This window comes from Crassostrea angulata, chromosome 6, assembly GCF_025612915.1.
Source record: "Crassostrea angulata isolate pt1a10 chromosome 6, ASM2561291v2, whole genome shotgun sequence".
NCBI classification, from domain to species: Eukaryota; Metazoa; Mollusca; class Bivalvia; order Ostreida; family Ostreidae; genus Magallana; species Magallana angulata.
In genome coordinates, this window is record NC_069116.1 from 27,903,590 (window position 1) to 27,916,089 (window position 12,500).

Consider the following 12,500-nt stretch of genomic DNA (forward strand, 5'->3'; position numbering starts at 1 on the left):
TACAAAATCCCAACCACACATCTTGATTCACAAGAAGGTTTCTCTCATTGGCTTTTAAAGAAAACTTCCTTGATTTGATCTACAGAATAGGAAAACACTTTGTTTCATTGGACATTTTTACAACACATATTTCAATTCACGTACTTTAGATTTTCTATTTATAATCTAGTTTAAACATGTAATTGGTCATCCGGTACAATTATTTTTTATGGGTTGTGTTTTCATAAATACTGATAGATGAGATAATCATCACCCAAAGCAGTTTACATAATCAGAAACTGAGCTTGAAATGTACACTATTTCTTCTAAAAACTTTGTAACGAAAGATATACCTACAGATTGTAAGTAAATTTTACATAGGGCTTATATGCAGGCATTACCTTTTGTTTTGATGAATATGCATATACCGGTATATGATCAAATAAATTACTTAAAAACACCCCCCCCCCCCAACCCCCCCAACCCCCCCAACCCCCCCAACAAAAACAATTAGGTAAAAAATATAGTTTGGGGGGCTTATTGAAATACCATTTTCTGTCCAATTGTCAGTGCAATTTTAGGTCTATTATTCATTATTATGCCTTCTGTCAGTTTGTCACTATATATTCAATACTCATCTGTTTTCGCATAGTATCAAAGGATTTATATAGCGTAATCATACTATGCCGAAATAGAGCACGGCAACTATTTTCAACGAAAATCTGTCAAGCGCCGACAGCGGGATTCGAACTCACGACGCTAAAATCATTGATTCTAGCATGAAGCCCAACGCGTTACCGCTATGCTAAATTAGCCGTTATTATGAACACCGGTATTTAGGTATATAAAACGTAGATATATACGACTGACATCAAGCAATTAAAATTATTCATTTTTCAAAAAAAAACTTCATTATTGACGGTAATTTTAAAGTTAAAGTTTCCTATAAACTTTTGAACAAATTGATTGAACATTTTTCAAAGAAATTCTACATGAGAATCACAAAAACGCTTTTTTAAATGACGCTTGATAAAGAATGTTCAAGAAAAAAAATTCACTGAGATTTCGTCTGCTTAACATTTCGAGTTTTCTCGGTAAGGCCAAACGTCTCTCTATTTCTTGAAAAGATCATAAACCTTTGTTGACTTTTTATTGTACAACAACTTGTTGATTAAATAAACAATCAAATCAATTGATTACACGTAATTTGAAAAGCAACAACAAATGCTTGCTTTTCCTGTGATTATTTTAAGGGACTTGTCAACACTCGAACGTCAGAGTTACTTATAGCAAAGCATATAATAATAATAACAATAGTGTTGTGTTGTGCATGTACTATGCCTAAATAGTAGTCAGGGTTTGATACATAGTGCACTCGCCTCCGGCTCGTGCACCATGTATCAAACCCTGACTACTATTTAGGCATAGTACATGCACAACACAACACTATTATATAAATAGTCCATAAATTGTTACACTCATGTATAAAAAAAAAAGGCAGGCATGTTAGGCATTGTTAGGATTGGGGGGTATATCCCATAATTTTCATTTCAATCTCAATATCCTTATGTTTACTTCAATTTTTTATACGTTTCTAATCTCCCAAAAAAATGTTTGTGGGGGTGGGGGGGGGGGGAATTCAATTTTCTGTTTGCAAATTTGTTAACAAAAGTGTTTGTTGCAAGAAAAAGTTGAGGACTAGACACTCCCCCCTTTTCTTTCCTCCCTCCCCATCACCTCCTGATGCAATGAATCTGTTAACATTACTAGGTACCTATTTCATTCTTTTTTAGATCATTAAAATAACACTTATGTTGAAGATTTTTTACATGTTATAGGGTCTGTTGCAGGCATACATAATAAGCGTTTGAAGCATATATAATTAAATTTGCTGAAAAATAACAACTTATGATGTACATATAAACTGCTTTCAGGTCTTTTCCATGCCTTTGATGAAAATCGAGACAATCATATTGACTTCAAAGAAATGGCCTGTGGAATATCAGCATGTTGTAGAGGTCCTGGTACTGAGAGACAAAAATGTAGGGCATTTTTTAGAAATTTATATTTTGTTTACAGTGCAAGTGTATTATAATATTGGACATATTTTCCTGTAACATTGGACATATTTTCCTGTATTAAACGTTGAAGTCTTTTGAAACATTCTGAACAATCCTAATGGTAGCTAGAACATAACATCAGAATGGGTATTTTCTGTGGTTGTAATTTTTTTTTTATAAAAAATTCATTTTTCCAGTACCAAAGCTGGTAATAAGAAAATATTGAATGGAATCTATTTTTCTTACCTTTTCACAAGACTGAGTTTGTCATTGGATATAAATATACTAAGTAACTAGGCTTTTCCAATATGCCTGTACTATATTTCAAAGACAATAAGACAGTAATTAAGAGTTATAAGTAAATTTGCAATCTATTTTTCCTTTGCGCAGTTTGCTTCAAAGTGTTTGATGTCAACCATGATGGCAAATTATGTGAAAGAGAACTGGTACAAATGGTGCAAGCTCTGCTTAGAATTCGTCAAGAGAACCACCCATCTGACTCAATGGTATACACTTATACTGATAAAACCTACTGAACAATTTGTTTTTTAAATAATTTTCATTATTTTGATATATTTGATCATATAACACGGTAACAACAGAGAATTTTCAGTATGGCAGACGTTTTAAGAATATTTGGAAAAAATTTTTTGATGACTGTTAAGGAATAAAATTGTTTCTTTTGAATTGAGTAAAGTAAATGTTTTAAACAATGAATTAAAACTTTTCAAAGAATGTCATTCTCTGGTCAATTTATTTGGAACAGGAGTGTGATCCTTTCTACAAAATGGAACCGGAGACTGTAGCTCGAGAAATCCTGGCAAGCCATGACAGCGACAAGGTAAACACTGAGAGAGTTTATTGCTTCTGATTGATATATTGACAGAAGACGGGTTGTCGGAACTGTAATTAAACTTTAATTAAACTTGCTGTACATGCACACCAATATTGATCGCTAGATGGTCGTAAAATTGCATTCATTGGAGGGAGAAAGAGGGTGCTAGAGAGAGAATCAATAGGAGTGTAAAAGGAACTTAATTAAGAATAGGAAATAATGTGATCTAGTATTTTTGAAATGCATTTTTATGTTTGTTTTTTTTTTTGAATTGTTTTCGAAGATCAAAGAATGTTTGTTTGAATTATGAAGTGTTCAGCCAGGCTTGATAATTTTTGTGCAAAGCTTTGATTGTTATGACAGTTACCGATACATGTACATCAATATTTGACATCCTTATCAATAGATTTGCTGTTTGTTTTGACAGGATGGCTGTATCAGCCAGGCGGAGTACTTAGTGTGGACGGTCAATAACGCCCTGGCAGATAATTTCCTAGATTTACTCAGTCAGGTTGTTACCTTTGTTCTCTTTAGATTTTTTTTCCAACACAAAGTTTTTATAGTATTTTCTTAGAAAATGTGGGATAACACTGTTTCATGTCAAAGATTTTTGATATGTAAGATAATTTTATGATTTTATGTAATTTCTTGTCTGTAGATATGTCATCTGGTAATGGGGCTAAAACCTCAATCTAAAGAAGAGGAAGGGGAGATAATTAAGTAAGCTGCTCCTCTGAAAATTTGGATATAATTTTTTTCTTATTCTGCTTAAAAATCTCATGATGTTTATTTGGACATTCAGTTTACACATACCAACATTTTGATCAACAAACGTTTCATTTTGTCCAAAATTACAAATAATGAATTAAAAACAAATACTGCATACAGTGTAATTAAGTCCTCCTACTCTCAGTTGATAGTTGCATCTATATCTTGTAGTTGGCAACACAATGAGTCTTATGACAATGCTTTCCACTAAGATTTTTCATTATTCTTTACAAACAAATACATGTATGCAGTATACAAGTATATATACATGTAGATTTTGATAAACAGAAAATTTGTATTAAGTAATAATGATTTGAGCTTGATATATTGATGGTTGTAATTCACAGACAATGGCTTCAAAGAGAATCAAAGAAAGCTTTTGAAGTTGGACAGGTGTGGTATTTGATCAGTATGGGATGGTGGAATTCATGGATTGAATATGTCACCCCACAAGTAAGTGATAAACACCCCAGTCTCTTTTACACAGTAATTTTGCTTTCAACCTCAGTGATATTTGATGAGTTTACTAAAATATTTTTTAATACCAACATCAAGATTACTATTTTGCTGAAAATGAAGTTGGAATTCATACTGCACCTTTGTGTACTTTAAGGCACTGTTTGCATGAATTTCATCATTTGAATTTTTTGGTTTGATTTTAGATTCAGCTAGTTAATGGTAGATTAGATAACGGTGAAGGAGACAGAGTGAACGGTACAGAGACTCTACACAAGATCACCAAGGGCAAGCAAGCATCAAAAGCTTTGCCTTGGGATGATGACTCTGTCATCATTGTCAACATGATCACCAAGGGAAAGAACTCTGAATACAACACTCAGCTCAATGGCAGCCTCAAGTCTAGCACAATCCCCCAGAGATCCCAGTCTGCCTGTAGTAGTCCCATCAAGACCTGCCTGTCCGCCTCAGACTCCAATGGATTTACCAGCGTCAGTCCGGGACCATCCCCGAAACTCCGAAAGAAGGGTCTGCAGCAGACATGTGCTCTCCCAGTGAAGCCAGGGCCAATAGACAACTCTAATCTCATCACACCCAACAACTCAAAGGTAGGGAAGACTTTTATCATCTGAATTTATTTATACACATGTACCCAATTGGAACTGCTTGCTTAGCATTGTAAAGATGTCAATGTTGACAGTACGTCAGTTTATTTCTCTTTCAATGTTGACAGTATGTCAGTTTATTTCTCTGGCAATGTTGACAGTATGTCAGTTTTTTTCTCTGTCAATGTTGATAGTATGTCAGTTTATTTCTCTGTTATTGTTGACAGTATGTCAGTTTATTTCTCTGTCAATGTTGACAGTATGTCAGTTTAATTTTCTTTAACCATCATTGCAAGTTATTTTCCATGTAAAGTTACCAGTGATAATGATCATTTAACATGTATTTCAACAAGCAAACTCTTTGTGTCTCTGTCTACAGGTAGTGAGTCTTACTGCAGAGGGAGGCAGGCTTCGCCGAGACACGATGCTAGTAAGGGGCAAGGATTTTGAATTGGTTCCTGAGGTTATATGGAGGGCATTGTCAACCTGGTATGGGGGAAATATCGCTCTACCCAGAACAGTAAGTTTGATCGAGTCTGACACTATACTAATTCAGATTTACTTACCTTACACTAATTGTATATTTTCATTTGCATGCTGATCAATAAGAGAAAATTGGTATATGAAATGCAATATGATACTTACTTGTTATAAAAAGACTACTGAAAGTAATTGGATATACATGTAGTAAAGAGAATGTCTGCTCTTTTTCTGAAAACAGGTAATTTCTTCAAAGAACAACAATGGCAACCCAGAACTGGAGCTGTACCCAATCACTGTAAAGCTGTTACGACACCAGATTGTTCCTCAGCGCCCCGCCCCTACCTCATTTACAGGGGTCATGTCCGGAATTGGTGGCATGGCTCTCAGTAAGTTTTATTTCTGTGAAAAAATAACCCTGCAAAAAACGCTTCATTGATCCTGCTTTTTCAGAGATGTTTATGAGTTTTGAGACAACGTTTGTTTATTTCTTAGGTATGACAAATTATGTCTCCAGTGCCCCACCCATTCCTAGGCGATATGTTGCATTCACAGCAACCTTCAGCAAGCAGCATACCATTCAGCAAATTTATGAATTTCTGTGTACCAAAGTACGATTTATCAGGGAAGACATCAGATTATGGAAAATCGGAAATAAAGATGATGTGAGTTTTCTCTTATGCACATTTCTAAGAGATATCTAAGAGGTTCAGTTTTACCTTATTTCATTTTTAGGTACCTTTTGTATGAATACATTATGTGTGATGAAATCATTTATTGAAATTTTGTTATCTGTATTATTACAGATCATGACACTGCTAGAAGATGAATCCATGACAGTAGAGGATTGTGGGATAGAAGAGAACCAGTCAATATTGATAGAAGGTAGTTTCGATCTTATATGTTGGCTTATGTAAATTGTATTCTTAAAAGTATTATAAAATGATTTCGTACAAAATGCTGTAGGATGAAATCAATTTAATACTTTTTTTTTGGCAATTGATTTTTAGTTCGAAATAAGGATCTGACATGGCCAGAGGAGATATCTCAATTGGCAAAGAACAAAACATGTCGGAAGGAACAGGGTGAGATTTAATTAAATAAATAATGTCATTGTGAGAAGAGCAGAACACTTTATTAGCATAAGTACAAATATGCACATGTTTTTCTATCCTTATTTATTGTGAAATGAAAACTGTTTCTGTCCTTATTTATTGTGAAATGAAAACTTTTTCTGTCCTTATTTATTGTGAAATGAAAATTGTTAGAGAGAAAGTATCAATTGTACAATAGTTAAAATGTGATCAGTCATAGAGTATATTTACATTAACTTTGCAGTGCCCACCCAGAAAGGTGCCACAGGGCTCAACAATCTGGGCAACACCTGTTTTATGAATGCTGCTGTGCAGTGTGTATCTAATACTTGGCCTCTCACTCAGTATTTTATTGGAGGTCTTCATCTGTTTGAACTAAACAGGTAATTAGGTTTTACAATTTAACAGTGACTTGTAGCCACTTTGCCAGGGGCCAACAATTTTTTGTTTTTCTATAAAATTTTATATATTATATTACAACATATGTTTTACAGTAAGTTGTTACAGTATTATGTTCTAGAACTTCAGAAATTGAAGCTTACCTTGTTGCAGTGAATGATGGTTCATTATAAGTGTATTTGTTGTAATTGCCTACTAATTGGGCTTAATGGTGCTTTATTGAGTCACATTTATGTTTAAAGAATGTTGTTTAGGTTATTTTCGTTGATTATTGATTTACGTGTATAAATACCATTTTCAGCTTATCAATTTTAACTACTGTATTATTGTAGGTCAAACCCTTTAGGAATGAAGGGACATATAGCTCAGCGATATGGAGAACTAGTCAAAGATCTATGGAGTGGTACATCCAAAACCATAGCTCCTCTTAAACTCCGGGTATGACCATACAAGCATAATTACATTTACATGCATTTTAAATCACTTTAATGTAAAAATTTTCCGAGAATTAATGGTTTGATACAAGTTATGAAAGTGTGTAACATACAAGGTTTACAGTTTGACATGCTAGAGTTTACATGTTACAGTGGACCATTGGTAAATACGCACCACGTTTTAATGGTTTCCAACAGCATGACTCTCAGGAATTGTTAAGCTTTCTTTTGGATGGTCTCCATGAAGATCTCAACAGGTATGAGGCTCAGAGTTTATTATCACTGTATACAGTTAAACATTCGTCCCAGTTTTATTTTTGCCTCTTTTGCCCTCGTTTGCCTGTGGGCAAATTTAAAACTGGACGAATTCCAATGTCTCGTATTATCTTTCTTTAAACACAACTGTGTCTGGGCAAATTTAAGACAGGGCAAAAATGTTAGCAAGTGTAAAAAGGCAAAAATTACACGGGGCGAAAATAACCCTGTATACAGTAATGTTCAGATTATTTTGCATTTTTATCCTCATATTGTCACAATGCTAAATGTATTAGTAAATGGTATAAAATGCTTTGACCCTATACAGATAAACTTTAAAATTCTTGAATCATCAGCTTGCTGAAAATTAAGTCCTTAGTGATGAATAATTTCAGTCTGTAATTTTTATAACATTAGGGTGCACGTCAAACCATACGTGGAGCTGAAGGACAGTGATGGCAGGGAGGATGAAGTTGTTGCAGAGGAGGTTGGTACATGTATTGATTTAAAGTGAAAAACAAGGATTTTTCTTGAAGTTGCTCATCCTATCTAATTTTCTGATTTAATGTCAACAGTATTTCAAGGGAAAATCTTAATAGATACAAATTTATATATTACAAAAAAGGAACTCAAGAAATATATATGCATGATGTATGAGTTGTACTTATTATATCTGTATTATTCAACAGAACTTTCTTTTTAAAAAATTACTTGCACAGTAAGGACCTTTTAAAAGGGTGTATCTTTACTTGGTCAATCTGTTTCACAGGCATGGGAAAACCACTTGAGAAGGAATCAGTCCATTATAGTTGATCTCTTCCATGGTCAACTCAAGTCCCAGGTGCGCTGCAAAGAATGTGGGCACTTAAGTGTCCGATTTGACCCATTCAACTACCTCTCTCTTCCTCTCCCAATGGACAGCTGTATTCATCTGGAAGTCATAGGTAGGTCTTCAAAAAGATGTGCATGTAACAACATTTGATGTTAAGATTCCTATGATTAGACACAAGTTCAGTGTTTGTGTACAATTATTAGTCGGTTGGACTCCCATGCATTGTTTTTGACACATATTGATGAGTTGCTTGTTTTGATTCTGCAGTGACAAGACTAGATGGATCAGTACCAATCAAGTATGGGATCCGACTAAACATGGACGAGAAATACAAAGCCCTGAAGAAAGAGCTCAGTCGGCTGACCAGCATTCCTCCCGACCAGATCTTGTTTGTGGAAATCATGGGACCAATCGTCAAGGTAAAGCCTGATGGTAGTTATTCATTCCCCCCTGTTTTATTTCAGTGTGCTATGGTTTCTATGATGGATATTGTTGCTGATTTTTGGGTTTAATACTGTATGATTTTAGCATACCTGCCAACTCTCACACATTTTGTGGGTCATACTGAATTTGTTTTCTTGGTGTAAATATTTTAATTCGACTTTTCTCAGGATTAGTTGATAAAGTTCATGTATGTAGATGCCTTGAATTACAAAGTTAATTACCATGGAAATTTTCATTTCAATCAAAATGAATACCGTAATCCGGTGAATATAATACGCAGTAGTGTACAATACGCACCCCCCACTTTGGGCCTGAAAGTGGTGAAAAAAAGCTTGTTGGGATGTATAATACACATCAAAAAATTGACCAAACGGTAATCTTGAGGATCAACAAAGCAGTTATACTTTGTATGCACGCTCAACTTCATCGCTGGAATACGCTACCAGAAATAAGAAAATAGATACGGATTTATTTTAACTAATACATCGCGGTAATATCTTTATTTCATAATCAATGTTTTTAAAATAGACCTAGTATTAAATATTCTAATGTATATAAAATCAACTACTTTTAACAAGCGTTATATAATTGTTTAGTAATTACAACCCCTATGTAGTGAAAAACGGACGGTGTACAGGTATGGAGATAACGGACCTAATTTAAAAATTCCTAATGATTCTGAGTGACATTCAAAGTGATCAATTAGAGGCCTGGAACATAATAAAATATGTGCACAAATCGTTGTGTTTTGTATCGTACACTTATAGCCTAAGGGGAGTGTCTGAGATACCCAAGGTGTCAAGCGTTAGCAGTGGGGGAGCACAGCAATGGCTTCAATTAACGGAATATGTTATAGAATTATTTATATTCATAATTATTTGTAATAAAACAATTAGCATTACATGAAAATGATTAAAAATGAGCCAAATGATGTGTAAGCTGTTTTCAAAGATCGTTTACAAATAGCACGTGGCCATCCAAGCCTGCATTCTATTAATAACAGCTGTAATGGCGGCGTACACGGCAATAAAGAATAGGCAGTTCAAATTAATTTTTAAAGGCCATTTTGAAACAGTTTATTTATTAACAGACTTTAAGTATACATTTTCTTTAATTACACGCTATGACAATCATTTCCTAAGGGTTAAATAATAATATAAATGTGATAACGAAGGAATGTTACAATGTATAGTGGGGTATCGGTCCTGTCTGTGAACAGCATAGGTAATACGGTATAGTATGATACCCCCTGCTTCATCTAGGGAAAAAATATGCCTAAATCCTATAGGGATGTATAATACGCACCCCTTTCTCACGGTAAAAAATCCTGAAAAAAAGTGCATATTATATTCACCGGATTACGGTATATGACTTAAGAAGAAAATGATTATTAAATCTATGTACCAGTTTCATTAAAATAAAATTATTCTTGTCTTCAAATATCATTTAGAAATCTATTGCACACATCTAAAAAAAAAAAAAAAGGCCAAAAATTCTTGAAATTTTATTCAGATCTTTTCAAAATCATCTCATGAGTTGTACACAACATCTGCATCTTTTCATCGTGATTTACACTGAAGAAACTTCCAAACTTGTTTACGAAACATTGGGTTCATAAAGGAATATATCAGAGGATTGGCTGTATTGTTCAAAAAGTACATCAAATAGATAACCTTCCGACCCTTAAACTCTGGAAGAAGGTCATTAGCGATAAGAAATGTTGGCAGAAAGGAGACAATGTACACCATGGTCACAGTGAAGAGAACCTGGGTGGTCTTGATGTGGGTTTTCCTGGATGTCTTTATCAAATGAGACCGGGTGTTAGTAGGTGACAGTGTCTTGTTGTTCGGTTTGGTTGTACATTTATTCTTCGAACTTGTTTCAGTTTCCTTCTTGATATCTGTAATGTTGATTGGAGATATTTTCACAGTTTGTTTCTTAGGTAACTTCTCATTTGTCAGGGAACCATTTCGTTTGGAACTGTTTATGTTTGCACTTGTCACAGGGGTTTCTTCTATATCCTCTATCTCAGTCTCTAGAGCACTTTCCATGGGACAATCTATGTGTACTCTATGCACAGTATCATAGTCTATAGTTGTTTCTGGGTGTATCCTGCTGTTTTGTGGCACTTTCAACAGTTTTTCACTAGCTCTGGTTGCAAACATGACATCATTAGTAGAGGAACGTCTGCGAAGTTCTTTGCTATTGTCAGTCTGTTTATCCTTACTTGTGGATGGCTTGTTAGCATTGTTAGCAGAGGTTTGCAATCCCTGGGAACGAATTTTACTCCACTTTCTGTTCTGAAGCAACACAGTGAAGAAGATGGAAGAATAGAAAATGATGATGGTGATTATCATTAGTATGAAGATGGAAGTTATTCCTAACCAGTACTTGTTGAGGGACTCTAAGGAAATGTACTGGTAGTTTGGAATGCAGTACCCAAAGTAGATTCCATTACTTGAATAAACACCCATCACTAGAGCTGGGAGAACTCCAAGACAAATTCCAATTAACAAAATCGAGGAAATGATCATGAAAGTTACATTCTTGGACATTCTTCTGGGAGCAAAGCAGATGACTATACACCTATCAAAGGCTATGGCGACGAGGACCATGGCTGATGTTGGGATCGTGAAGTAGCGGATCGCCTCCCAAAACTTGCATAAAAAGTCACTGGGGAAAGGAAAGTGCCATTCTGTGATCACGATTCCAGGAATCACCACTACACAGGCCATCAGATCAAGGATTGACAGCATCACCATGAAGTAAACCGACGTCTGCTTCATCTTTGCCCTCAGCAGTACTGTCAGCACTAGGCTATTACCCACAAAGCCCACTGTTCCCAGAATTCCAAGCATAATGGCTATGCACATAAGAATAGTGTAGTTGTCCTGTCTGTAGCGGAGTTCAAAGATGCAGTATATGGAATAACAGGGGGTTGGGTCGTATTTGATGTCAAAAGGAAGATGTGATCCTGGTAATGTGTGGTTGTTGTCAGTATTGGCTTCCGTTGTCATCTGTGTTAGATTCAGTATAAACGATGAGGTACTGGTATTTGTCATCTCGGTAGTCATTCTCGGATTTTGCTGGATGACCTAAAATTAGCATTTGTTTTTTTTAGAGACATTTTATTTTGATCTGTTATTTTATTAATTTGAAGACAGTTTCTTTATAAAAAAAACCCAGCGGAAACTCTTTATATAACTTAATTATAATATGCTATTGTACATGTACTAGATTCAGAGAAATCCCCACCCTCATTTTTTTTCCTTAATTGGTACTCTTTCACCTCAGTAAAAATAGGTAGATTAAATTTTAATTTTTCTTTAAACACAACATTGTCAGGCAAAAATAAAAATGGGGACAATCTCAGATTCGTAGGATTGAGTGAAAATATCTTAAGGCCAAAAAATACCCTTTACCCTGTTCTCTGTCGTAGAGAAAAATGAAAAAAAATTAAATCATAGATAATATTTGCATACCTTGGTGAAAACTATCTGTCTTAGAGGAATATTAGAGAATATTGAATCATAATCATAATTTGCATACCTGAATATATATTAGAAGCTCCAACTTAAAAAATTAGATCTCTAAACGTCTTTCCTTTTTGGAAAAGTTGCTGTCAGTGTGTCTGATTGACTTTAAAGGCACAAAATATGAAAATAAAGGGACAGATATTGACTGAGAAAGATTGCTGAGCAACAGTAGTACAGGGGCTGTCCCTTCTCTGTGATGAAAGCAGGGTGGGATGGGCTTAGCTCACTTATTTCTCAATTTTTAATATGATCATATGAATTTTTTTATAGTTAAAGAAATGGTGGACAATTAGGACAGTTAGGGCAGTGTCAAGTCTTATTGA

The 12,500-nt window shown here is 34.8% G+C and overlaps 2 protein-coding genes across 6 annotated transcripts in view; one reads left to right on the forward strand and one right to left on the reverse strand.

Annotated features, from left to right (window-relative positions):
* LOC128187763 (ubiquitin carboxyl-terminal hydrolase 32-like) overlaps window positions 1-12,500 on the forward strand; it is a 34,871-nt gene that overhangs the window by 10,451 nt on the left and 11,920 nt on the right. For both annotated transcript variants that reach the window (XM_052858327.1, XM_052858328.1), the window contains exons 7-24: window positions 1,914-2,021; window positions 2,430-2,545; window positions 2,806-2,880; window positions 3,302-3,385; window positions 3,533-3,594; window positions 3,990-4,095; window positions 4,305-4,706; window positions 5,083-5,223; window positions 5,425-5,572; window positions 5,679-5,848; window positions 5,990-6,068; window positions 6,194-6,268; window positions 6,522-6,660; window positions 7,009-7,114; window positions 7,264-7,367; window positions 7,783-7,852; window positions 8,135-8,309; window positions 8,465-8,616. In XM_052858327.1, the coding sequence (XP_052714287.1) occupies window positions 1,914-2,021; window positions 2,430-2,545; window positions 2,806-2,880; window positions 3,302-3,385; window positions 3,533-3,594; window positions 3,990-4,095; window positions 4,305-4,706; window positions 5,083-5,223; window positions 5,425-5,572; window positions 5,679-5,848; window positions 5,990-6,068; window positions 6,194-6,268; window positions 6,522-6,660; window positions 7,009-7,114; window positions 7,264-7,367; window positions 7,783-7,852; window positions 8,135-8,309; window positions 8,465-8,616 (2,312 nt within the window). The remainder of the gene's footprint in view (window positions 1-1,913; window positions 2,022-2,429; window positions 2,546-2,805; window positions 2,881-3,301; window positions 3,386-3,532; window positions 3,595-3,989; window positions 4,096-4,304; window positions 4,707-5,082; window positions 5,224-5,424; window positions 5,573-5,678; window positions 5,849-5,989; window positions 6,069-6,193; window positions 6,269-6,521; window positions 6,661-7,008; window positions 7,115-7,263; window positions 7,368-7,782; window positions 7,853-8,134; window positions 8,310-8,464; window positions 8,617-12,500) is intronic.
* LOC128187764 (octopamine receptor-like) overlaps window positions 10,133-12,500 on the reverse strand; it is a 5,389-nt gene continuing 3,021 nt past the window's right edge. For 2 of the 4 annotated variants that reach the window (XM_052858332.1, XM_052858331.1), the window contains one exon: window positions 10,133-11,736. In XM_052858332.1, the coding sequence (XP_052714292.1) occupies window positions 10,201-11,715 (1,515 nt within the window). In that variant the 5' untranslated portion in view covers window positions 11,716-11,736 and the 3' untranslated portion in view covers window positions 10,133-10,200. The other 2 variants (XM_052858329.1, XM_052858330.1) reach the window with 2 other exon arrangements.